The sequence below is a fragment of the Amia ocellicauda genome, chromosome 4 (assembly GCF_036373705.1).
Source record: "Amia ocellicauda isolate fAmiCal2 chromosome 4, fAmiCal2.hap1, whole genome shotgun sequence".
In the NCBI taxonomy this organism is placed as follows: domain Eukaryota; kingdom Metazoa; phylum Chordata; class Actinopteri; order Amiiformes; family Amiidae; genus Amia; species Amia ocellicauda.
In genome coordinates, this window is record NC_089853.1 from 25,628,285 (window position 1) to 25,654,332 (window position 26,048).

The 26,048-nt window shown below is 37.7% G+C and overlaps 1 protein-coding gene across 3 annotated transcripts; it reads left to right on the forward strand.

The window, feature by feature from the left end:
- Positions 1 to 4,295: 4,295 nt before the first annotated feature.
- On the forward strand, positions 4,296 to 25,725 carry LOC136748138 (protein mono-ADP-ribosyltransferase PARP6). Of its 3 annotated transcripts, none has more exons than XM_066701631.1 (23): positions 4,296 to 4,577; positions 8,040 to 8,203; positions 8,946 to 9,109; positions 9,975 to 10,069; positions 10,178 to 10,238; positions 10,486 to 10,576; positions 10,687 to 10,753; positions 11,263 to 11,412; positions 11,793 to 11,943; positions 12,705 to 12,836; positions 13,773 to 13,868; positions 14,623 to 14,715; positions 15,106 to 15,231; positions 15,335 to 15,400; positions 15,499 to 15,566; positions 15,820 to 15,868; positions 16,517 to 16,629; positions 17,319 to 17,391; positions 19,375 to 19,444; positions 20,387 to 20,466; positions 20,619 to 20,682; positions 21,003 to 21,087; positions 21,283 to 25,725. In XM_066701631.1, exons 3-23 carry the CDS (start codon positions 8,996 to 8,998, stop codon positions 21,383 to 21,385), a joined length of 1,947 nt encoding a protein of 648 aa, XP_066557728.1. In that variant the 5' UTR covers positions 4,296 to 4,577; positions 8,040 to 8,203; positions 8,946 to 8,995; the 3' UTR covers positions 21,386 to 25,725. The 3 variants fall into 3 exon arrangements, with proteins under 3 accessions (XP_066557728.1, XP_066557729.1, XP_066557731.1); XM_066701632.1 differs by having other exon boundaries at positions 9,032 to 9,109; XM_066701634.1 differs by lacking the exons at positions 19,375 to 19,444; positions 20,387 to 20,466; positions 20,619 to 20,682; positions 21,003 to 21,087; positions 21,283 to 25,725 and having other exon boundaries at positions 17,319 to 19,368.
- The last annotated feature ends 323 nt before the right edge of the window (positions 25,726 to 26,048 follow it).

Genomic DNA, 26,048 nt, shown 5'->3' on the forward strand with positions numbered 1-26,048 from the left:
GGTGTCACAATCATGTAACAAACTGGAAAGGATTTTAAAAAGAAGAAAACCACACACATACATATAATAAATTAGAAACACCGTCTGGGGGCACTGTTCTACATGCTGGTGCTAGTTTCCATCATGACATGTGGAAGCATCACACTGTGAATGCACCAAGATGCACGTACACAGTGCCCGGCGTTAGAGGCAATGCCAGCGTGTGATTTCTCTGCCCTTTTCAAATGGATTTGTCCCGTTGAATCTGCAGGCATTCCCTTATGACAAAAAAGTAAAGTTAAGAAAACTATACTTTATACTAAAAGTACAGTTTACACACACACACACACACACACACACACACACACATATATATATATATATATATATATATATATATATATATATATATATATATATATATATATATATATATATATAACAGAACACATAAATAAAAACTTTATCACACCCTAAAATGAGGGGTTCAAAACTAACTTTAAGTGTTGGGTGGTGCTGGAGTGCATATACTACTACTACTACTACTACTACTACTACTACTACTACTACTACTACTACTACTACTAATAATAATAATAATAATAACATCTTAGTCTTAGTGTTTAGATGCTTCTCTATGCCAATTTACTGTTTCTAAAAGGATTACTGAGCAACTGGTATGGCAGTGAAATACACATAATGGTTCAAAAGGATAGTTGCCCTGCAAAGTCTCCCCTGTTTCATAACCTCTTTCAGCCTTACTGCCACCCTCTTTTTCACAAAATATGTATTTTCTATTATTTTTTCCATGTTGGTGATGACTATAACAGATGAAGATGAAAAACACATCTGATTCTGAGTAGAACAAGGCTGATAATATAGGAAATAATAACTTCATAACTCTGAGTAGGTTTTCTATTTTACCCTGTATTCCCAAGATAAAGGCCCAATACTGAAATTATTTATGACATCACTCAAGGGTAAAGAACTATATGGCATAATGGGCTTTAAAAAAGTAGTATGACTTAAAATAGATTATTTTCACGGTAGGGTATAATTAGGATTTTCAGACCTATTTTTCCCTTCTTATTGGATTTTGAGGGGCCTGTGATGTGGACCAACAGCAATCTCTTGTGTTGAGAAATTGTATAGGTAGTTAAAAAAATGCCTGGAATATGAATGCCATATCTGTCCCGTAGATGGCGCCAAAATATCCAAAGTTAAACTTACACAAGGCAACATGTTAAAGAAATGATCCATCCATTTTGAAGTAATTCAACTACAGGGTCATGATGAGCTGGAGCCTAACCTGACAGACACAGGCTGCAAGCCATTGTACACCTGGGACGCCAGTCCATCGCAGGGAAGCACACACAGATACCCACACACACACATACACAGCATATTCATGTTTTCATGTAAAACATGTTTTCTGTTTATTAATAAACTAAAATGATAACACACTCAGAAAGTCACCATCAACACAATATCCATTATAGTCATATTGTAAATCTTAAAGATTATCCTACAAGACAACTCATAATAGCATGTATTCGATCTGTAGCCTGTTCGCAATATATAAAACTCTATAAAACACAGTGCTATCAAATTGAAGTCTCTCAGCACTGTTTTGCACTGTGGAATTGGCTTTCATTTTATAGAACACCTCATTTCATCCCTTTGTTCTAATAGTAAAACTCCTGATACATCACAAAGATATGCTTAGTATTGATGCTGAAACAAGTGTCATAACCACCTCAGCGTCCAAAAATGATAAAATGTTACTTTATACAACATAAATGAATTACCTGTCATTTGATCTCTTGCTAAAAGTTTCACTTGATGAAGAATGAAGTATAATGAAATAGAAATGTGCATTTTTTTAATATTTATTTTAGCTCACTTTAAGCAGACACTTGCATAGTCTGGATGTTCTGCCCTGTACGCTTCAATTTGCATACTGAGTCTCTTTGGTTCATGCAACCCCCTATTTCTCCTCCTCTCCCCTCTCTCACCTGTTATCAGTGCTGCTGCCACTGCCCATGGTGTCCTGCGTTTAGCCCTGTCCCCACTGACCCTCCTTCCCTGTCACCTTATACTGTCCAGCTTAGCTCACTGTAGCCAATGCCCCCTCCTCACCCCTTTGAAAGTTGATGGGCATACCTGTGAACCAATCAAACCATCTTCAATTTCATGTCTCGGCCATGCCCATGGCATTTCACTAAGCACTTAATCTCCTGTCCCTCAGTGAGAAAGAAAAAAAAAATCCAGGTGATTTATTTCATCATGACATACCTTCATTTCAATTCAATGTCTTTAGTGACAGGAGGGTCTTTAAAGTCAATCGTATTAAAAATCTAGCCATACATCCTAGCTGCTGCTTTCGGCCAAATTCTGAACAAATGTGAAACAAAAAATAGAAGTCTCTTCTGGCTTAGAATAGTTGGGGGCAGCCTCTTCAATTTTGGGAAACGCCTGAACTTCTCTAGTGTGGTCTTAACATCATAGTAGAGTTTGCTGGTGCAGATGGGAGATTATTGGGGAACACTTTTAGTTCCATCCATCCACCCATCCATTTTCGAAACCGCTTATCCTGGTGAGGGTCACGGGGAAGCCAGAGCCGATCCCGGCAGGCATAGGACGGAAGGCAGGAATACACCCAGGACGGGACAACTTTTAGATACTCAGTGTGCAAAATGGTTTCTACCCCAAGACTGGGCACTTATGAAGTGAAGAAAACTTCATCCAGCCACACCTTTAACATGCATTTGATCCCACCGTGTAGAAACTCATTTAATCTGTTAGGGCTCCTGTCCGGCAGATTAGAGTTAATGAGGGTAAACACTGATTAAGGACACAGTGCAGCCATAGGGACACCGATAGTTTGAAGCAGTGTCAGACAAATCTGTTCCTGTCTGACAATTATTATTATTATTATTATTATTATTATTATTATTATTATTATTATTATTATTATTATTATTACAGATAAAGTAATTCCAGATGTGCAATAAGAATTTGTTAAAATTATTTGTATGCTAACATGGCTTTGGATACTGTTGTCTATTTCCACCTTACAGATACATAAACAACACAGGGTCTTCCTTCAGAGGTACACCTGAAGAGATTGCGAATTGATGCAGGGAAACTGCCATAGTATATTTTGGTGGAGGAAACAAATCAGGGAAAACAGAACACTTTGTACACCCTCAGACACACAGATGGAAGTTTTAAAAGAAAATGAAAATGCATCACAATTCTCATTTTTAGCACAAGGAATAAAAACTGCACTGTGCACTGATCTGACACCCAAAATGAGAAGTTCATATTAACTCTCTCATGTTTTGGAATATCCTCTAATTTATATTCTACCAGGTTCTTTATTGTTAATTCCATTTCATGATGTAAAGGCATACTGCTTCATCAAAAACAGTTGCTGCAAAAGCAGAATTGGACAATATTGTCAACCTCCCAAAATAAATAAATTGGCCTTTATAGAGTGCAGCATATATTTTGTTTTCTCACTTCTGCTTGAAGCTTCTGACCCATGCATTTTAATCAACTATAGCACATAAACAATAAACTGAAGATAAGCAACAGCATAATATCATGTAGCACACCTTTGACTGTTACTTAACTTCATCCTGGTCTCATATGCTTTTATATGTTCAGTTGGATTTATGTAGAGACTACACATTTGTGTCGACTTGAAATCACATAATTGGAAAATAAGTAAAGTACACATTTCTTTGAATTGCTTCATTCTAATTTTGGCATTCAACTAGGGTGTCTTCAAGACGGACATGACAAAAAAAGTATTATCATGTCAATGCATGTATAAACGGTTGCAGCCAGCAGGTTAAGACTGCCTCCCCTCCTGAAAAATGTATTAATACTGGATCAGCCTCTGTAAAGTCAAATGAGGAGGTCAAGTTTCTGACACACAGAAAGTCTTACTCTGCTTTTGCTAGGGTTCAACAGGATATTACTGGGGGGGCGGGGGGGGGGGTCTGACAGGGATTGTGGTAATTAGAGAGTCACAATGACCTCCTTTAGGCATGGTAATTAGTCTGGACAGGCCTGGGTATTCACAGCCCTACATGGCCCTTTGTGGTGCACTGTGGAACAGCAGTATCTCAAAGCAAAGGAGAAGGACGACCACAGTCCTTCCCTCCAGCCAGAAGGTTAGCCTCTCCTGGCTGCCTGATAGTGTTCTCGGCCCAGCCTCCTTTCAGGAGCTGCTAGCCTGCTCTCAGCCTGCCAGTGGCCCAGTCAGCTGGAAGTCACGTGATCCGTGCAGTAGCTGGGATGCACTGAGCATGCCCACAGCAGGCTGTGTTGTCAGGCAAAAATAAGACAGCAGAAGGAGCAGAGATCTGCAATAGATAAACAGACTCACAGCTAGGCAGACAGAGACTGAGAGGTACAGATAGAGATAGAGAGGAAGAACGAATAAATTGTATTCTAGCTAGCACTGTCCTTTTTTTTTTTTGGAACACATCGGTGAAACAAAGCCCGGTGCTCGGTGTCGTGAAAATAGAAAATAAATAAATAAAAAAAGAAGAACACAGTATCATCTTCTCCATCTCATGTGAAGGGTAAGTGTGATCTTGGGGATGGGGACCGGGAGTGTGGTTTTTGTTTTCGTATGGGTTTTTGTACAGATTATGTTTCCATAGCTCACCATAGCTGTTGTGAAGGGAGTGTGCTTGTGGACAGTGTTAGGCCCACAGAATGAAGGGGGGAGTATGTAGGAGGGAGGGATGGGTATGAGTGGGTGAGAACTGGTGATGTTGGGGGTGAGGTTATTGGGTGGTATGTTGATATCTCTCTCTCTCTGTATATATATATATATATATATATATATATATATATATATACACACACATGAAGCAGATACATAATGAATGCTCTCTTTAGGAATGGTTCTGCATTGTCAGAAGATATGTACACAAATAGAAGATTGGAGAGAAAGAAAACCTTCTCTGCTGATTTTAAGCTGTGCTATTTTGCCCAGCCCTTGAGGTAGATACACTGGATGAAACAAAATGGCTCAGCAGCAGTGGACTGAGCTCCACTCACGGACAGCCAGAGAGCAGAAGCAGTGGGGAAGACAAATGAGGCAGGCTTTTTATTGACAAATGCCAGGCAGCAGCAAAGGACTGTGAGATACTGCATGACAGAATCTCACAACATAGCAGCCGGAGCTTTGAGAATATCAGAGCCATATACAGAGCCACGAATCCATGATTATGTAAAAAAAGGACAAGGGTGGGGGTGGGGTGAAGTAGAGTTCTCTATCTATTTCTATCTATCATCTATTTTTCAAACCGAAATGTCATACTAGTATGAGTATGATATATATATCAGTGTTACTATATAATATATAAATGTGCGTGTGTAAATGTAGTTGTTACTATTTTACTTCTATGATATACTGTCAAAAGAAAAGCACAGTCTTTTGAATCTAGACACAAATATCTAGTCTTGAGCTGGCATTCCATGCCTTTGAAAAATAGGGCGAGAATAGGACTTCAGTTCAGACATATGAATTCAGGCATGTCTCAAAGTGAATAATTGCTGTTTGTGCTGCAAGCTATATATATATATATATATATATATATATATATATATATATATATATATATATATATATATATATGTTGGTACAGGGTTTTCCATACCACTCCTTTAGAAACAGCATCTGTTTGGATGGTAGTTCATTCAAGTAAATGGCTGATCCATCTTGTCTGTTATGATTGTCAGTATTCATTTCTATGAATACATATTAGTTTAAAACAAACCTATTTAAAATTATTTGTGGTTATTATTATATGGTTAAATTATTGGAGTTTCAGTGTTATTCTGGGATTTGATATATTCCACTTCCCCCCATGTTTGGTGAAAGACAAAAAGAATGCTACTTTCAAGCACATGTTAAATAAAAGGAAATATGTGCTCCTAAAAATTACAATTAGCATAATTACAAAATTAATGCTAAATACTTGCTTAATACTGTAGTGTGCTTCAACTGTTTAAGAAGATGTCTGTATTTTACTAAATTCAGACTAGATAAGAAGTACAGAGAACTAATTTGTTAAAAGGTTTTTAATAGAAATGCATGTAGTTGCATGTAAGAAATAACGTGAAATTGGTCTTTGAACCAGTGAGTGCATCTTTTAATGCTTTGATTTCAGCTGGAATGTAGATTGTTCCACCTCTGTCTGGAGATGAAGTTCATCCATTAATTATTAATTCGGTCTCTTGGTCACATTATATGGATTGTCATATCTGTGGTAGGGGTCAGAGAAAAAACATTTTGATAGAAAAATAATATAATTAAATCCATTGCTATTTTAAAATTACACTGTTTTCTATAAGTTGCCCCATTACAGCATATTTTCATCATCATACTTCTGGTTATCACACAATCACATTTAATTGACCCCCCTATTTATAACTGCTATGTATGTATATGCTTAGATTACATGTATTACATAGAGTCACATGACCTAGAGCTTTCAAAAGTAAGCTCTGGATTTAAACTGAAGGAACTTTACCCCAGTGTATCTAGACACTATTTCAGATGTTAGATGGAACCAGACAGAATAGTGCCAGGGGAATTTTAAAGAAATTACTCTTTCTGATATTAATTTCCCCCTCTATTTCACTACCTCTCCATACTGTATATTCCTATCATACTGAAGGCGAATATAATTGTCCTCTTTTATTTACATATTTGTTAAACAGCTATAGCCATTCCTTCTTTCCTAACATATTAACTCAGTAGACAATTCCAAAGAGAAGGAGCTCCCTTTAAACAGTGTATTATGTAAAAAAAATCAGAACTGCAACATTTTGTCAGTCTATCAATCTATAAAGCGCTCTGTGGTTACCCTGCAAATGACACTATACAAATAAATTGATTGTATTTTTATTTACAATATTTCTATAGGGGGTATGTAAAAACAGATATATAGATAAAGTAATACATAAATACTCTGTAATTCTCCTGTCTTTTTTTTTGGTATCACCTTCCTCTCTACTTCTGTATCTTAGCAACATGCTGGTCCTTCACTTCCGTCAGCACTGCATTCATCACATAGGAATATAACTAGGTTTCTCATAGAAGTCAGTAGGTTTCTTCAAATGTCATTTTGTGTGGGCTTTAGCTCTACACTAATCATTCAGTGAGAAGGGTTATGTAAAGTATGTGTTGTCAGTCTTTTATGTATTAGAGTACGTATTCGAATTCATATAAAGTGAATAAAATATGTCCATTATATTTTTCCCTTTTTTGTCCCCAGTTTGTTATTATGATTTAGAGTTGAGTCAAGATTACAGCTCAGCAGGGCATACATGTGCATATCTTCAAAAGAATATGCTTGCCTGGATAATCATACTGTAGTGCAGAACAGAAAGAGCCCAGTGAAGTTTTAAATAAAAGGATAGATACAATACCATATCCTGACCAATCCAGTGGGGCCCATTTAGTGCCACAGCCAGCTTTAGTTATCACATACAGCCAGAATACAAATTGTTATGATTATTTTCACATTTTAAACTTCCAGGCTACCAGCCTATAACTTACAAATTAACATTATAAATTAGGTTAATATACAAATATGCATATTTATCATTAATTAACTAATAAAACATTAGCTTCTATAAGCAAATAGAAACACAGTCTCCATTTATATATTTATATGATAATGAAAATCATGTTTAATACATAAGTTCCCAAACACTGATCAAAGGTGTGACTAGTCTGATGTATAATGTATTTTACCATTTAAGCCATTTTTCAATTTATTTTATTAGTTTTGTTTTAAATCCCAAGTTTAAAACCATTAAGTTTCAGGTTAAAACCAAGTACTTTGTTTTGATGCACGAATATTATGTCCTCCCTACTTCCTATTATTTTCTGTCTTTTGATGCCACTGACTCTCTCCGACTTGCTACATTGCTGTCAGGGTATACTTATAAGGCTCTCTATATAAGGTTTTTCTCTATAAGGTTTTTTGTTTTTTTATACTTTTCCCCGTTTTAATCGGCTGAAGGAGTTGCTGTGAGGGAGAGGTTGCCAGGGAAACAGCAGAGTGCAATAACAGCCTGCTCAGTTGATGCCAAGCCTGCAGATTGCCAGTATCACTGCCCTACTCGAACAACACAGTCTGAAGCAACTGAGCAACTGAGCAACACCAATGAATTTTCAGATCCAATGGTAAGCTCCATCATCAGTTTATATACACTATGATTTGAGCTCATACATTGTGGGAAAGGTATGGATAAGAATAGCTTGCTTTAAACATGAGTTTAACAGATCAGCTACTACATTCATGAACTGGCTCCATTTTGTGATGATTTGCATTGTGCTTTGCTGGAAAATGTAAACAAATTAGAATGAAAATGGGACAAACAGCATAGCATGACACAAAGCTCATGGATACATAATGCCAATCATTTCATTTTATATTTGATATATAAAATACTTTACTACCATGTATTTGTAATGCAGAATTCCATTTATTGTAGTAAAAGCTGCCAATGAAAATTAGTGAAAGAAAGTAATACAATTAATCTCATAAACAGATTTAGTCCCAGTATTTTGTTCACATGGCAGCCTCCAAACCTAATGCAATATTGCTAGAGATTACTTGATTCAAATTTAAAGAAGACTTCACATTATTTACATGTCTAAAACCCTCAGAAACAGAACGTTATGTGGCACAAGTTGCATTACATTGCCATGCCTCTGTAAAATGTCAATTATGATATGGGTGCTAGACCAGAAGTTTGTGGGATTAAAGGTATGACAATATCCCATTAAAGTTAAAACTTGAAATGTTTGTTAAGGATTCTTAGTTGTTTTTGAATTGCTGAATGTTTTGAGTTTTGATGATGTCAGCTTGCTTGTGTCTGGATGGTACCAAACTCCTGCCCTGTTGTAACCCTTGGTCATACAGATTGGTTGCTGAAGACAGTGAGAGGGTAGAGACTCGGGCTTCAATTCTCAATGCTGAGGCTGCCCTGTCAATCTCTCTGTCTGCAGGACGTCAAAGGCCAGTACTGGACCGACGAGGAATCTGATGGAGACAATGACTCAGAAGAATTCCTCTATGGGATCCAGGTAATGTCTGCTTCTCTGCCATTAAAAACTGCATGCAACTGCCATTAATAATGTTCATGACATCTCCAGAGAAATTCCTTAGAAATGTATAAAGAACATTCTAGAATATCTCTATGATATGAAATTCTGGAAAATCAAATATAATATTTCAAACCCAATATGTAACTGGATTTCTTAAGTTTATGTAGTTAAATTTAAAAGAGAAAATTCTAATAATAACACATTTTACTTTCTATCTAAATTCCCAATCCACATGATGTTTTTCTCTGCTAATCTCATATAGTTCTGGAGTCCTCCATATTGTGTCAGAATTAGAGTGTATTCTTAGACAAAGTGCATGAACAAGTATGTGTCATCTACAGTATCCTTAGAATGCCCTCATCTCAAGGCAGAACATACTAGATAGTTTGGTGGAATTTAAGAAATCTAAAACATTTAGAAATGCATTTTTTTATTTGCAGCCCATTTGTGGGAGTTATAAATAGGTTGTTAGGCCCAATGCTTTCTTTCATAACTTTACTAAGAATGGCATTAGGTGGTATGTTTCATACATGTTCTGTTACCTTTTGGGATTAGCTGCCTTCTTCAAGCTGTAAGGCTCACCCTGAACCAGATACAAGCTTTTTTGTTTGTGCAATTTTGCCACTTTTTGAAAAAAGATTTTGGAGCCATATCCTTGTATGCTGACCAATAGTTGCACCCATGAATTGTACACCCTCTACGCCAAATATAACTGTTTCTCATTTTAATACAATATGATATTGTTTCGATTAACTTTTAGTTCCATGTTTTTGGCTGTGACACCCATATTTTTCACAATCCTTCGCTGTCGTACCTCCTCTACAGTTCTGTTCTGTGTTCACAGGGAAGCTGTGCAGCTGACCTCTATCGTCACCCACAGCTGGACGCCGACATTGAGGCCGTGAAGGACATTTACACAGACAGTGCTGTCTCTGTCAGGTATCAGGTTGTCTTCGCCATATCCTCCTCATTAGTGCTGTATAATAAGATGAAATCAGTATATTTGTAATTTTCTGACTTCTTTTGTGCTCCCTTTTACTTTGATAGGGAGTATGGCACCATTGACGATGTGGACATTGACCTGCAAATTAACATCGGTTTCCTGGATGTAAGTGTATTTTAATGTTTGCAGAAGCCTCAATACAGAAGCCTTAAGGATGAGATTTGTGTCCATGCAGCATGCTGAATTATTGTTGCTCCATCTGAGTCCCTTCTGATTGCAACCTGATCAGCAGTCAGTTCAGTCGGAAACCCATAGTCAGGGGGTTAAATCATTCTTAATATCTATCTCTGTAACCTTCCTATTCTGCTGCGTAGTATGTTTGTGTGTTCATAACTCTGTCCTCTGCCTGCAGGAGGAGGTGGCGACTGCGTGGAAGGTGATTCGGACAGAACCGATTGTCCTTCGCCTCCGCTTCTCCCTGTCCCAATACCTGGATGGACCAGGTGAGCAGCTGCCTCCCAGGGTTATATACATATGAATTTTCTTATGTTTTCAAATGTATAAAACTGGATGCTGCTAACATTGTAACATCTCTGCTGTGTTTGGTTAACAGAGCCTTCGGTGGAAGTGTTCCAGCCTTCAAATAAAGAAGGTTTCAGTTTGGGGCTGCAGCTAAAGAAGTAAGCCATTCCAGGTCCTGGGACCAGAGCAAAAACAGACAGGTTAAGGAGAAATAGGAGCTGAAGAACAGCATAATTATTAAACTAGTTATTTCAGGTCATGAAGCTTATCAAGTAGCTTATAAGGTAAAACACTTAGCACAAACAGTGTACATCCCGCACATATATTGTAAACTATAATACTGATAAAGAAATGCATTCAAATTAAAAAAAAAAAAAATTCAGAAAACTTCAGACTTCACACCTTTTGTCTATGCTAGAGAGATCTGATACTCTGAGCTTGACAGTATGAAATATCTTTCCAGGGATTCACATGGTCCCTTCCCACATACATTCAGTCCTATTCTGTATTTCTTGTTTGGAAACATAATGAAACATACTATTAAATTATTAAAATACACAGAAGATGAGTTAGCAGCACAGGCTGGATGATATCTAGTGCTTTTCCTCCTTCAGAGATCAAAACATTTGATATTCCAGGGCTAATGGGTGTCTCCTGTGTTTCCCAGGATCCTCAGCATGTTCACATCTCAGCAATGGAAGCACCTGAGTAATGAGTTCCTGAAGGCCCAGCAGGAGAAGCGGCACAGCTGGTTCAAGGCCGGTGGCACCATCAAGAAATTCCGCGCTGGCCTGAGCATCTTCTCTCCCATCCCCAAGTAAATAGTGATCAGACTCAAACTTTGACCTTGGGTCCTCGTGTGTTACTTCTACTTAATATGTCCCACCTGCCATTGTTAGCTGGTGGTGCACCACTGTTGCATACATCTGGAGACCAGAAGAATGTAAAGTAAACACTGTGTGATAGGTCCCTTTTAGAAATTGTTTCTCCTTGTTTGTGTGGTAGTGTTCTCTGTACTTTTTCAAAGAAAGTCTAAAGTAAGGCACAAATACAGGTGTATAAAACAAGAATGCATCACAATGTCAAGACTTCATTCAGTAGTAATTGTGGTAAACCTTTTCATAGAATGACATTCAGAAGAACACTCAGTACTGTTATGTAGTGTGCCTCACTGTCTCTGTCTCCTTATCTTGGCAGGTCTCCCAGTTTCCCCCTGATCCAGGACTCGGTGCTAAAGGGGAAGCTGGGTGTACCGGAGCTGCGTGTGACTCGGTTGATGAACCGCTCCATTTCCTGCACCATGAAGAACCCCAAGGGGGAGCTCTTTAGCTATCCTCCCAACAGCCAGGTCAGCCTCCACAGCACTCACATAACTCCCACATAATATACATTAGGAGTGGCCAGCTTCGGTCCCCCTTCTTTATATTCCAACTGACCTTTTATGACATTATTGAACTAATTATTTGCTAAATTAGCCAATTAAACCTTTCCCCCGGAATCTGCTGGACTATAGTCATTGGCGACCAGGTTTGGCCATCCCTGATATAGATAACTAAATAATCAGTCACATACTGCACTTCCTTTTTCATTTATGTTACCTTAAATGTTTAAATTTTCTGTACTACTGAGAATATTTTATATTTAAAATACTTAAGTTTAAAAACAAAACAAAACCCAAAGTATTTAAGAATACTGGTGCACTTAAAGTGTGTTCTTTATTTTTAAATGTTTTATTTTTATTTTTTTAATTTGGCTTTAACATTTAATATTGTTATTATATTTCTTAGATACCAAAACTATACATATGTGTGATAATGGTGTACAAGGATATCTAGACAGCTAAGCTGCATATGAGGTCAACTTTAATATATTGTACTCTACACCTATTTGTCAGTAATCCTCCCACAAATGTCATTGCATAGTGTTTGTTAGGAACCAAAAGCATTTAAATAGTTTGTGAGCAGAGCTGCATTGCTTCTCAGGGAAAACACATTTCAAGGTGGACATTACTTTTTGCAAACTGTTTTCTCCTCTATCAACTCCCTCCCCCCACATCCAGTCTGACTGGCACCTTTCCCATAATGCCCTTGTTTCCACTTGACCCATCAGAGTGTGGCTGTCCCAGCGGCCAGGCCTCCAGCGCAGATTACCACGAAGCAGCTGATTGAATTGTTTTTCTCATCCCAGGCGGGGGGCCACTGCAAGAATATCCCAACCTTGGAGTATGGCTTCCTAGTACAGGTAAGACCCCCCCCCCCCCAGCCAGGTCGAGCATAGAATCACTTCCTTTTTTCTAAATATAGTTTACATTATTGTTATGTTGTTGGGGTTTGCGATTTTTCTATCAAGCCACTTGGAGACATTTGGTTGTAACATGCTTCTGTAGCTCTTGCCAGATTTCTTATTGAAAAAGGGGGAACTGAAAAGGATTCAGTTTTTACCCTCTGATGAACTTCAACAGTGTGAGTAATGGCTGAGATGTAGTTCAGTGATGAAATATTGTTTATTATATATATATATATGGGGTGAATTAAAAATATATTTGTTTGAAATAATTATATTGTAAGTATTTGTTATTATTATAATGGTTGTAAGTACTACTGTAGCCTTACTTAAGTCTCATCTGAATTATTATTACAGTGGATTGGAGTTGGATGACCAATATACCATGAAAGGAATACATACTAATTATTCTTATTTTCACATATGTCTTTGTTCCAGCTAACCTCTAAAATACCAGAGAAACAAAATGATAAAAAAGACCATGGTGGAGAACAACTGTTTTAGATCACAAGAATAATTAGTCAATTTTGCAAGATGCTACCTAATCAATAAATCAATTTGTTTATGGACCTGGATAACAATTGGACACATTGTCATTTACATCCTTGCCTCTACTAAGAAGTCTCACAAACTACAGCAGCACAAATTCAGCCTAACTGACACCACAATTCCGTCACATCAGAATAAATAAAGTGAAACTATGTATATGAACAAAATGTTCACAAATAAACAGAACCGGTTTGATTAGGAGCCACTGCAAGTCAGCAATGAAATGTGTTGCAGAGCACATACTCCGGGTAAAAGGATAACAGAATAAGTCTGTTTAGTCAGAGAGCTTTGTTCTCCCTGGACATAATGCAAACAGACAGGCAAGAATCAATTTTCTCTTTGCAGATAATGAAATACTCTGAGCAGCGGATTCCTACTCTAAACGAGTACTGTGTGGTCTGTGATGAACAGCATGTCTTTCAGAATGGATCCATGTTGAAGGTAAATAAAACAAAACAAAATAAAACAAAATAAAATAGCCCTATCTATCTTCCTAAAAAGGAATTCAAGTTAATTCCATAATCTCTCAAGTTTAAATCAACTGATAAATAAAAGGCCAAGTTGGTATCATCAAGACTACTTAAATCACATACAAATTCATGCCTTCCTTGTGATTCTCTGGTTTTGTTTCACCCTACCTTGTTATTTGCGATACCAAATACAGGTTCCAGGAAATAAATGCTTCTAAAGAAGCATAATTGAACTGTGTGAGAGTATATTTGTGTCTGCATTGAATCAAACTAGTTCCACACATATCCTGGGAATCTGGGAAGATTTTCCAATATTTTAGTTTTTGCCAGAATCGTAGAAAATGGGAATTTAAGCAGTAAGGAGAATTATTGCTTGAGTCTCATATTATACAACATATGTACTCTGTTAATCACATACCAGGAAAATTCTGCTCATGTCAAGTACCCAATCATGATTTATATAATATAGTATTGCTCATAGACACGGAGGTATTTGTTTAATTACTATGCTATAAAGGTAATGTCAGAACCAATCCAGTCAATTCAAACTGTAGCCTAACTTGTCATTATGACCTATGAATGATTTTCTTATGTGTGTGTAAAAAAGTATTATACTTAGAATAATTAGAAAAAAAAAATAGATTGAATATGTAGCCAAACTGTTGATGCTGCTCACGTTAGGGTTGAAAGTCTGACTCTGTCTCTGTGTGTCTGTCTGTCTGCAGCCGGCAGTGTGCACCAGAGAGCTGTGTGTCTTCTCTTTCTACACGCTTGGTGTCATGTCCGGAGCAGCAGAGGAAGTTGCCACGGGAGCAGAGGTGACCCAACCTTAAAACTTCATCAGAACATTTCATACAGAAATATCCAAAATACTGAAAACCGCTAAGCATTTTTGATTGATTTTTAGGTTGCCAACCTTTCTTAAGTTTAAAACGGAGGATTTACCCCCCAACATCTCCAAAGAAAACTAAAATAGCTACCTCAAATGAAGCAAGGCAGAAAATGCTTTGAGAAAAGTTAGAAGACATGTATATTGTTTAAAAGAAAATGAACACAGCCTAGAATACATTAAAGAATGGTCTTGAGCTGTCTTGTCTAGTTAGTAGACATCAGCGATTTCATGTCAGTGTAGAAAAGAACCAGTTTTTACTAGAAATCATAATACATTGTATCAGATAATGACATGGTGAGAAATGTTGTCTTCCCAGGTGGTTGATCTTTTGGTGGCCATGTGTAGAGCAGCCCTGGAGTCACCCAGGAAGAGCATCATCTTTGAGCCCTACCCCTCTGTAGTTGACCCCAATGACCCCAAGACTCTGGCTTTTAACCCCAAGGTATGTCTTTCTTTCGTCATTTACATTTCGGGCTCTCTTTAATTTATATAACATCTCAAAGACTAATGCCTGCTCCTGCATACTCTTGATCCTCTTGCTGCAGAAGAAGAACTATGAGAGACTGCAGAAGGCTCTGGACAGTGTGATGTCCATTCGGGAGATGACACAGGTAATAAGGAACTAAGAATGTTAATTTAAAAGTCATTCAATTATCAAGATTAAGGGTAGAACTTGTTGTTGAGTAATTGGATTAACCTTTCTCTTTAGGGATCTTACTTAGAGATAAAGAAGCAGATGGACAAGCTTGACCCATTAGCTCACCCTCTGCTCCAGTGGTGAGTAGAAAACAGCAGTCAACATCCTGCCAAATATGTATCCAAGCACAGAAGCAAAACATGCAAACAAAAAAAAAAACAGAAATCCATCAAGAATAATAAAAGCATACCATACACAAAAGACTGAATTTGAAAGGCAATTAAATGTGTCATGTCCGATTTAAACATGTCCATCTTCAAAGTGCAGTGACTAATCTGAGATTTGTAATATAGACCTTTTGACAAATCCACTTTTATATTTCCATTGTTTCAGGATTATATCAAGCAACAGATCTCACATCGTCAAGCTGCCCTTAAGCAGGGTATGTAACTCTTTCTGTTGTTTTCGGGGGATATGAATCTATACTGCCATGCCACTGTTGGATCATATTTGGGTGACAATATCTCTTCACAATGTTATGCACACAACACCCAGATTAATATGCCTTTTGACTATCTTAACTCTATTGTTAGTTTGTGTCAATTGATAAATTGTAACTTCAAATCATGGTTGGATGCTAGTGTAAAAGGTGATTAACTAAACTGAGCAGACATAGACATGTTTCAATTTAGGGTTTAATGTGGCTTATTGTTGGGATGAGTGCTAACATACCCATGACAAAAGCCACACCATAACCCCAACTCAATGCATCAGAGTTCAGCCAGTACAAATGCAACCCAAACACTAATTGACACATATTTGTATGTACAGTTAAACCTAGGTTAATCTCTAAACTAACTTCTTGCAGCTATCTTGCAGATACTGTTTGATCTTTCTTCTACTGCTCTGACACTACCTGATTGGTCCTTGACACTCAGATTGTGGTCTCTTTGGCCTCTTTGTGGTATCTTTCTAAGTCAGCTAAATTTCTCCACCTCTTGACTTCAGACTATTTCTTATTTATTGTACAGATTAAATGAGTGTCTTGTGCATTGATTTGTAACAGTAGTTGTATTCTGTTCCTCTGTAGCAACTCAAGTTCATGCACACATCCCACCAGTTCCTGTTGCTTAGTAGCCCACCAGCCAAGGAGGCCCGCTTTCGCACTGCCAAGAAGCTCTATGGTAGCACCTTCGCCTTTCAGTGAGTTTCATCTGTGACAGGACAGAGTCCCATTAACAGAGCTCCCACTGTAAGACATGCTGGAAAACCACACCAACAAGCAAGAACAACAAAGATGGCAGACTCCTCAAAGTCCATAATCATGCAGTTCGTGTAGTTTATTAGTGTAGGCAAACATTAGCGATGGACATCCTCCGTCATTCTCCTGGATGGAATCACATGCTGTTACAGCCAGTGTCCTACAATACCATATCATATATATGGTATGTATATTGTAAGTCGCCCTGGATGAGGGCGTCTGCCAAGATATAATAATAATAATAATAATAATAATAATAATAATAATAATAATAATAATAATAATAATAATAATAATATAACAGTAGTCCATAAATTAGTTCAGAAGGTGCCTCTGGGGAAGGCATGTGTAATTGCCGGTCATGAAAAAGGTCTTTGATGTGTTTAATTACAGTGGTCTAGACTGTCTCAAATGGAAGGACAATTTTTACTGATTACTCAGTATATAGACTACCAAAAAATATATATTTGTAATAGGTTATTTGCCAGTTACAAAGAAGGAAAGTCTGAATAGTGTTTATGCTGTAGCTGAACCTGACGTAGAGCCTGAAATCCCTGGACAAGACCTTCTCCAGGACCTGATCTGTATTTCACAGCTTCTCTGTTTCTTTTCCTTTCTGCACCTGCTCTAGTGGTTCCCATATAGAGAACTGGCACTCCATTCTGAGAAATGGACTAGTCAATGCTTCTTATACCAAACTGCAGGTATGTAGCTCTCGCAGCTAGAAAGACGCACCCTCTTCTGGACAACGCCTGCCCTTAACCCAGGCCTGTTGTCCAGCTGCTCCATTTTGACAGTAACGGATGCCATGTTCCTCCTCATTGCAGTGGGTTTCTGCAAGGCCTACTGGTAACCCGGCATATGTCACCCAGCCTTACTGGCCTGACAGCAATGGACACCATGTTTCTCCCTGTCCGATGAGGAGGAGGACTGTGGTGTCCATTGGGCGCCTGGGTTATCTGTCAGCCTTGCTCTGGCAAGGGTGGACCACTAGGTGCCTGATATGTCACTAACCCTCAGCTTCAGTTTGTAGAGCTGCCTTCAGGTTTATTTGTCACAGAAGCCTAATTTTAGTGGAGCTCAGGCTTGTAGACAGTAAGCCCAGTGGTCTCCTAAGGCCAGTGGCAAGGGGATTGTTGTGGGAGACCAATGTTTGCTCGAGAAAACACAAAAAGGTCAGTACGTTGTCATCAAGCATGTTTTTACTCTCGTGGAATGGACACACGTGTTTTTTTACAACTGAAAACCAAAAATGGAAGACATTTCCCAAGAGAACAGATTAGACAAATTGTGTGCATATGTTCAGTTTCTTCTTCCTTTTCTTTTTATGTTTAATCATTAGGGGTTACTAACATATGTTACTAATATTTCGAAATTCTCATTTGCGCTTTTACAACTAGATACCCTGATACACAACACAACATACCACTACATCTTGACATTACTTGACTGTAATTACACAAGTAAAACTAAAACAAATGTTCCTCTCCCAATGAAAAACAAATTATGGATTAGGATCAGATAAAGGTTTACATAATCCATTAGTGTCTAATATTATGCTGTCAAATATAATCTGAATACCAAATAATTTGTAGTACAATGTTGATACAGGGTTGCTTTCCTTGCAGTTTTGCTAAATAGCTAAATATGTTGGGAATTCTAAAATCTGAGTATTCAAAGAAGAAGTTGAAAGCAGAATGATCTAGAATGTAATCCTTTCACACCGTTATAGTATTTAAATGCTTACTATGCCCTTATAAAAGGTTGTCCTTCATCAAATTTCCGATTTTAACTAATGCTGAAATGGTCAGTGTATCATTCCGTATTAAGCACTTGCCTTTTAACTCCACTTTCTTAATTTAACATTTATACCTTCACTTCCAACAGAGTCCATCCGCATCTCTACAGAATCTCTTAATTTTAAACTGTGTGATTCAACCCTTTGACATAGCCCTCTTCTTTCTATTCAATAACATTCACCATTATTTAGTTTAACCTCAAAACAAAATGTTTCCTCACACAGCCCTTCCATTTTTAATCTGCATTCTCTTCACATGGTTCCTTGTTCTTTCACCATGACCCGTCCATTTCACCCATGATTCCTCTGTCTTATTACCAACAAGGTTTCTTTCTGTGCCTATCCACCTCTAATGCAAGCACCTTTTAAGCTCCTTCAATATACCTCCTTGGCCCTGCTGCCTTCATTGACCCATCTTTCATGCCCATGTCACCAAAGCATGCTCCTTTTTCACTTTCACTATTTCCCTCTTCAACCCTGGTGCTGCACACAACTGGCTTCCATTTTCCAAAGTGTCGTTCTATGCTTCCCTTTTCCATCCATGCCTTCATTTTCAAATCAGTCTCTTCCATGTTGAACCATGGGTCTTCTGCCTTTAAGCAAGGCTCTGTCATCTTTTTACATATTTCTGCCACGTCATAAAGAAGATCTTAGCTTTTTAGTAGGGCATGTAGCCAAAATGGGGAGCATGGCCTACCCTCAGGAAATCACATATCAATGAGAAGTTGTACGAGAAGTCCACTAAGCACTGTGGTTTAAGCAGACACAATGGGAGCTCCCCATTCCATCCCTATGACATGGGTCCTTGCAGCATCACCACCTCCCTCCCCTCCATTCTGTGGTATCTGGTCTGTCTTTGTGATTCTCACAATACTCTTTTCAATGCAAGCTGCATGGGGCAGCATACGGAAAGGGGATCTATCTCAGCCCCATCTCCAGCATTTCCTTTGGATACTCAGGTAGGCACACATTTTGCCTGGTCTTCCTGCACACAATTTCTGCTTCATTGCTGGTGTGTTCGTGTCTTCTCTCTCTTTTTTCCTTTTTTTTATTAGAGACAGCGCAGCCACAGATTAGAATGGACAGACCCTGTTAGTCAAATTCTATCCATGCAAGTTTTCTCCTTACTCTGTTTTTAAATTTCTTTTGGTATTTTGAATGCAGAGCAGTGTATTCATGTTTGTGTGTGTGTGATCCAAAAGAAGCAAATTGGAAAAGATGACACTGATAAAATGGGCCTTTGGTCATCAAGCCTCAGGAGAAACAGAATGTCTCACAGTGTGCAATGAAGAGATCACTGAATACGCTGAGGAATTAGTACAGCTCCACTCCAGTCTATGCGCTGTCCTGTCTCTATGTCTGACTTGAGTAGCATTCTGAGGTGGGCTGTAATGTCTGTGTCATTCATGTGGATTCGTCTCACAATGTGAGCGTTCCATCCAAATAGGAGTTCCTTTTCCACCCTCCGTTTGAGTGTTTCAGCTCTCTTTCAATGGAGTTTGATGTCCTGCCGATTACATTGGATCTCTCCGATGGTGTTGCAAAATTCTGAACTCCCTGTTCATAAGTCAGTCTAGTGTCCAATGCCAAGCATCCAGCCTTCCATCATGCTTTGAACACTATGCGTGGTGTTATCTCACAGTAAATATGTATGAGTATGAATCTGCCAACACAAGCTCATTGATTGTTTTCTGGTAGTGCTACAGCTTAAACCTAAAATAATTAATTTAAAAATCAAGTTCAAACGTTCTGATCCCATTCAGTCTTAGTAGATGGTGGTAACAAGATTATACTTTAACACTGCACCAGGACCATCTCAATGTGTTACTGGCTGGCAATCAAAGCACCAGCCTCCTCTGTCCTGAGCAGGCCCTGAGTATGTTGTGTTTGACCCTGTGTAGGCATGGGGAAGGGACAGCACCGAATGCCCACGAAAGATGAGCTGGTCCAGCGCTACAATCGGATGAACACCATTCCACAGGTACTCACCCCAGGCTCAGGCAGAAGTCTGCACTCCCTGTCCTCCAGCTTACCGTCTCCAACTCCCTTTGCTTCAGGCTCAAGACCATGCTGGCTATTACTGTCCAACATTGTTATCTAATTTCAACTGCACCTTTGTTGCTGTCATTTCAGAGTCGGCCAATTCAATCAAGATTTCTTCAGAGTCGGAATTTAAACTGTATAGCACTTTGTGAAGGTAAAAAATCTATGAATATATATATATTTAGCTACATTTAAAATTAATTTGTTGTCATATTTAGTTAAACATTTTCTGTTAATTCATTTAATGAGAAGTTTATCTTGCATTTTTGTACTATAGCTGGTTTGGGCCACAAATATCACATCATCCAAAGAGTTTGAAAAGGTTTTCATTTGGTTCCCATTTGGTTTTCATTTTTAAATATGTATTTCATTTCACCAAGTTATGGCTTTCATGACCCTTTACTTTTGCTCTGCAAGAAGACCCTCCTCTGGATACATGTTCGAAATAACGGAGTGATTGCTTTCTGTTCTCAGTCATAACATCAAAAGACCTTCAGAAACATGGAAACATCTGGGTGTGCCCAGTGTCGGATCATGTCTGCACTCGATTCTTCTTTGTGTGAGTGTTTCCTATGGGCAGGGTGGACTTGTGGGACAAAAAGGTAGTTTGATGCAGTGATGTGGCTAGAATAAGTTTCACTGTGGCGTCTTACAATTTGACTGGGCCTTGGAAACACCAAGGGAACCTGGAGTTTAGAAACAGCAGATTCCTCTGGGTGGACATGAACTGATTCTCCTCCATTTTGCTTCACAGGTATGAAGATGGCCAAGTAGGAGATGCCAATATCAACACTCAGGAGCCTAAAATCCAGAAGGAAATCATGCGGGTGATTGGAACTCAGATTTACTCCAGCTGAGAGGAGACAGGAGAGGGGGAATTGGAGGTATTGAAAATGCAACAGAAAGCCTAAGGAGGCAACTGTTTCATGTCTCAGGCTCTGTAATGAATGGCTTGAGCACAACAAACCCATTTCCATCCCAGCCTGCAGACTCTGGAGAGAAAGAGATCTCTTGGAACATTTGTCCTTTCTTTCATCACAGAAAGCCTTTGTCATCTGTCCTCATGTTGGTTTCAAACGTTGACTAATTTTGTTTCCCCTGGAACAGAGCTAAAATACAAGAGCTCTCAAACTATGGAAATTTCCACATGGAAATGGCTGGTTCACCCCCTGAGGAGGCTGTGAATGTAACATGTTGTTACAAAGCCTTGATGAATGGGGCTATGAAACTGTAAACAAAACACAATTCACTGACTTCCTATGAAGTTAGAGAGGTAGAGGGAAGGAAAGAAGAACAAGTCCAAAATGAGCCAGAAAAACAAAGACTGACCCTTAGAAGACAGGCACCCCTACAGTGCGTACTTAAGTTGGAAAAGCATTTTATACAGTTGTTGTTGTGTTTCATTTTGTTTGGCCATTTTTCAGGTTTTGTGAATGTGATGATTGTCAAGACGAGACAAGACTGTTCTGTCATCTATTTTCTCTGATTGAAATCTCCTTACTGTCGCCTTTCATTTTTTAAACTGAAGGACACATACTAGACATTAAACAACACAATTTATAAGGCATGCTTGGTTCAGAACAAACTTTAAAAACAAACTCAGAATTTATCCTTCTTTGATTAACTTTGTTATGGGATATGCATTGTAACAAAAACATGATATTAAGATTTAAACTTTAATTGACGTGAATATTTTCATTTTGTTTGGGAAATATTTTATTTAGGTGGATTGTTTTTCTTATGTATATAATTTAATGTTTTGTCCAAAATACAACCAGCTGTAATTAATAACCTTTGATATCACTATTTACACACAATTGCTTTGACAAATTCAGTATTATTTTCACTTATGGGCAGATGAACAGAAAGCAGCTTGAAATTCTAATGCAATAGTTAAACATAAAGTTATTTAATTTCAGAAAAGAAAACAATTTTATTTAGTAATATTTTTAAAGTAATATGTATTTATTTCTACATCCTCTTGCATAAATCATAAGTCAAGCAGATTTTTCATTTGATGGTCACAATTTACAAAATTGGGCACCAATTCTTAATGCATTAATGTACAATGCTATTCATACATCAATTCATTAAGAATTGGTGCCCATTATTGTAATGTCCCTTTCAAATTATTTTAAATTTCAAATTATTTCAATACATTTTTGTGACTAATTACATAAAACTCCAAACAGGTTTTGTGTGAAAAAAAGCCTTAAAATAAGCAGTAGAGAACACAGCCAGAGAACAGAGTAGAAAAAACAATACTGGAGTTGACCATAGAGTGCTTACAAAATGTCCTTATAGAGAATGAGCATCATTCTTCTATTTCTTTCTTCTACTTTAATTAGATTTGTTTATCCTTCTTGTACATAAGAAAGACTGGGCTACCAGGAAGTGAAGAGCTGCGTTTTTCTATCAGATTCCTTCATTTATTTAAACAAAATAAACGGGGGAAAAACTAGAGATAAATCAAACACAGAGCTTAATGACATTAAAGATTTAGTTTCCATTCCTTGCACTTTGTTGTATTTTAAGTTCATAATTCATAAGTGCATTATTGTATGCTTTCTGCATAGACCTCTGTTGTTGCTTTGTCCTTTTTTTAATTGGTATTATGTCATGTCAGTTATGTGCTCTTGTAAGATATAAATTAATGGCATGGGGAAATATTTCAGTGTTGTACATTACTGAATCACTAGTGGATTTTGTAGTTTAGTGTGATGCTAAATAGCTTCCCCTCTACATTTCCTCCTAGTCAACATTGAGAAGTCTTATAAAAGTACTTTTTGTTTTCTCCCCTAGAACGTTTAGTTTGCATGTTTAATAGCAGCCTAAGTAACCAACACATTTTTATGTATAGCATACTATGAAATATGAAGAAAGTAGGATCTGAAGGTAGTAAAACTATAATACACACTAAACTACTATTTTCATGGCATGAAAAGTCCCCAGTGTTCTCTTATGCTCTGTCACCCTAATTTACTGTCCCTTCTAATTTATCCTATAGGATAACATCATAACACATTAGTGCACTAACAGGGCCCTGCAGCCTGGCACATTAAGCAGCAAGTTCTGGAATTTATACATGTGACTGGGCTGATGCAAGGTTACTGTTACTTTCATTTTTGTGTTTGAGGCAGAATTTCTAAAAAAAACCTTTGACTTTGAGAAAAAATTAAGTATCTTAGAATCACCCCCAAAACAAACATAAAAACAATAGGTACTAACATTATTCTATACCAGGGGCGTTGCTATACATTTTTACCTCTGAAGGCTCAGACATATTACCGAACGAAGGTTCAAAGCTTCAATGGTGATAATTTACATAATTTAATAATATCGTCACATTAGCTTTTTTTTTGGTTTTTTTAGATAATCCATATAAACAAAATAAAATATCCCATTGAAGTATAAAATAAGTTATCTAGAACAGCAATCATGGTTTTATTTATTTTTATTGATTGTGCTTGCATGATACGTTAACCTTCCTAGCACCTTACTCATCAGCAGTATGTGCATTGATGTATGCATTACCTTTAATTTGCATGTTATTCAATACAGAAAACATTTCAGAAATTGCAAATCGTGTAACCCCTTGATGAATATACCCCGGTGTTCAGTAACATTAAAAATACTATACTGAAAGTAGTAAATACTAAAGACACCGGAACACCTTGATGATGTGACTGCTGACAAAAGCAGCAGGATGAATTCTGAGGTGTTTAGGGTTATATTATCTGCTCAGATTCAGCCAAATGCTTCAAAACTCATTGGACAGCGCTTCACAGTGCAGAAGGACAATGACTCGAAGCATACTGCGAAAGCAACCCAAGATTTTTTTAAGGTGAAGAAGTGGAATGTGCAATGCAATGGCCAAGTCAATCACCTGACCTGAATCCATGCATTTCACTTGCTGAAGGCAAAACTGAAGGCAAAACACCCCAAGAACAAGCAGGTACTACAGACAGCTGCAGTGCAGGCCTGGCAGAGCATCACCAGGGAAGAAAGCCAGCATCTGGTGATGTCTATGGGTTCCAAACTTCAGACAGTCATTGACTGCAAAGGATTTGCAACCAAGTATTGAAACTCACAGTTTAATTCATGATTATGTTAGTTTGTCCAAATGCTTTTGAGCCCCTAAAATTGGGGGGACCACATATAAAAATGGGTGTAATTCCTACACCATTCAACCAATTTGGATGTAACTACCATTGTCCAAATCCAAATCTATTGTGGTGGTGTACAGAGCCAAAATGATGACAATTGTGTCACTTTCCAAATATTTATGGACCTAACTGTATTTTTATCAGCTGTGTTTCAAAACAAATCACTGACATTTGAAATGTATACTAAGGGAAACCATACTCTTGATTTAATTGATTCATTTAGGTTTTGCACTGTGATACGGCTTTTTATTGTGCACAGTTTTCACCTAAGATTCTCATAAACTGAGGTTAGATAATTACTTTCTAGACCCTAAAGTTACAGATCTGAAGTGTTGTAAGAACACTGAGGCATAAATTAAGGGATGTTATGGTTCTCCTTTTTTCTTTTCTTTCTTTTTTTTACCACCTTTCACTGCAAATGTATTTATTTTGGGAAAATAAATACCAATTACTTTTCTGCCTTCTTGAAAAGAAAGCTTTGGAGTTATGAAATCCCTAAGTACATCAAGTCATTACATTACTCTAGATATATGCACAGGCCTTTGAAATCTTTTATTGTTTTAAAGATATCGAATCCACGGTCTATACAAGGCATGTAAGGTGATTCTGGTGTTGTTTGAATTGGTCTTGGATTGTTAACAATCAGTACAAAGCATTTTCAACCTGAAGAAAATTGAGCCAAGAGATTTTGTTTTATTAATTTTATTGTTTATGTAAAATTGTATCATTTGACTTGGATTTGAAGTTGTTACAAGTGAGAGTTCTTGCAATTATTCATTTTAAAAGTTGTACAGACATTCGTATAGACGTGTACTCCATACTCTGCGTCACTGTTGGGGGGTGGGGGATGTGCAGACATTTCCTTCTCTAGCTTCCTTTTTTGTTGATGTTGTGAGCTTGGACTGTGAATGACTTTATCCAATGGTGACATGTATGGTACTTCTGTATTAATGAACGCCGTTCTCTTGTCCTTGTCATTGCTGTGCGTGAATGAAAGTAACAAAATAAACGACAGATTTTGCACAATTGTATGCAGCTTGTCCCCTTTTGAATGTATTTTTTGCACATCTTCAATGAAAATCTGGCAAAGGAACATTTCAGGAAAGACAGAAACACAGTTATAGTTTTGTGTTGGGAAATGTTTATCCCTTTAATGATTATATGCTAAATAAACCCTGTTATAATAAATAAGCTTGGCGATCCATTTTAAGCTAATTCGCTGATCTGTGCAACTTTACCAAGGAACAGTCCTGACCCTCACAGCTTTCTTGTCACCCTGGTGTTTTATACACTATAGCAGGGGTGGCTAATCCTCAACCTGGAGATTTTCCAGATTTTCACATATTCAAAGTTT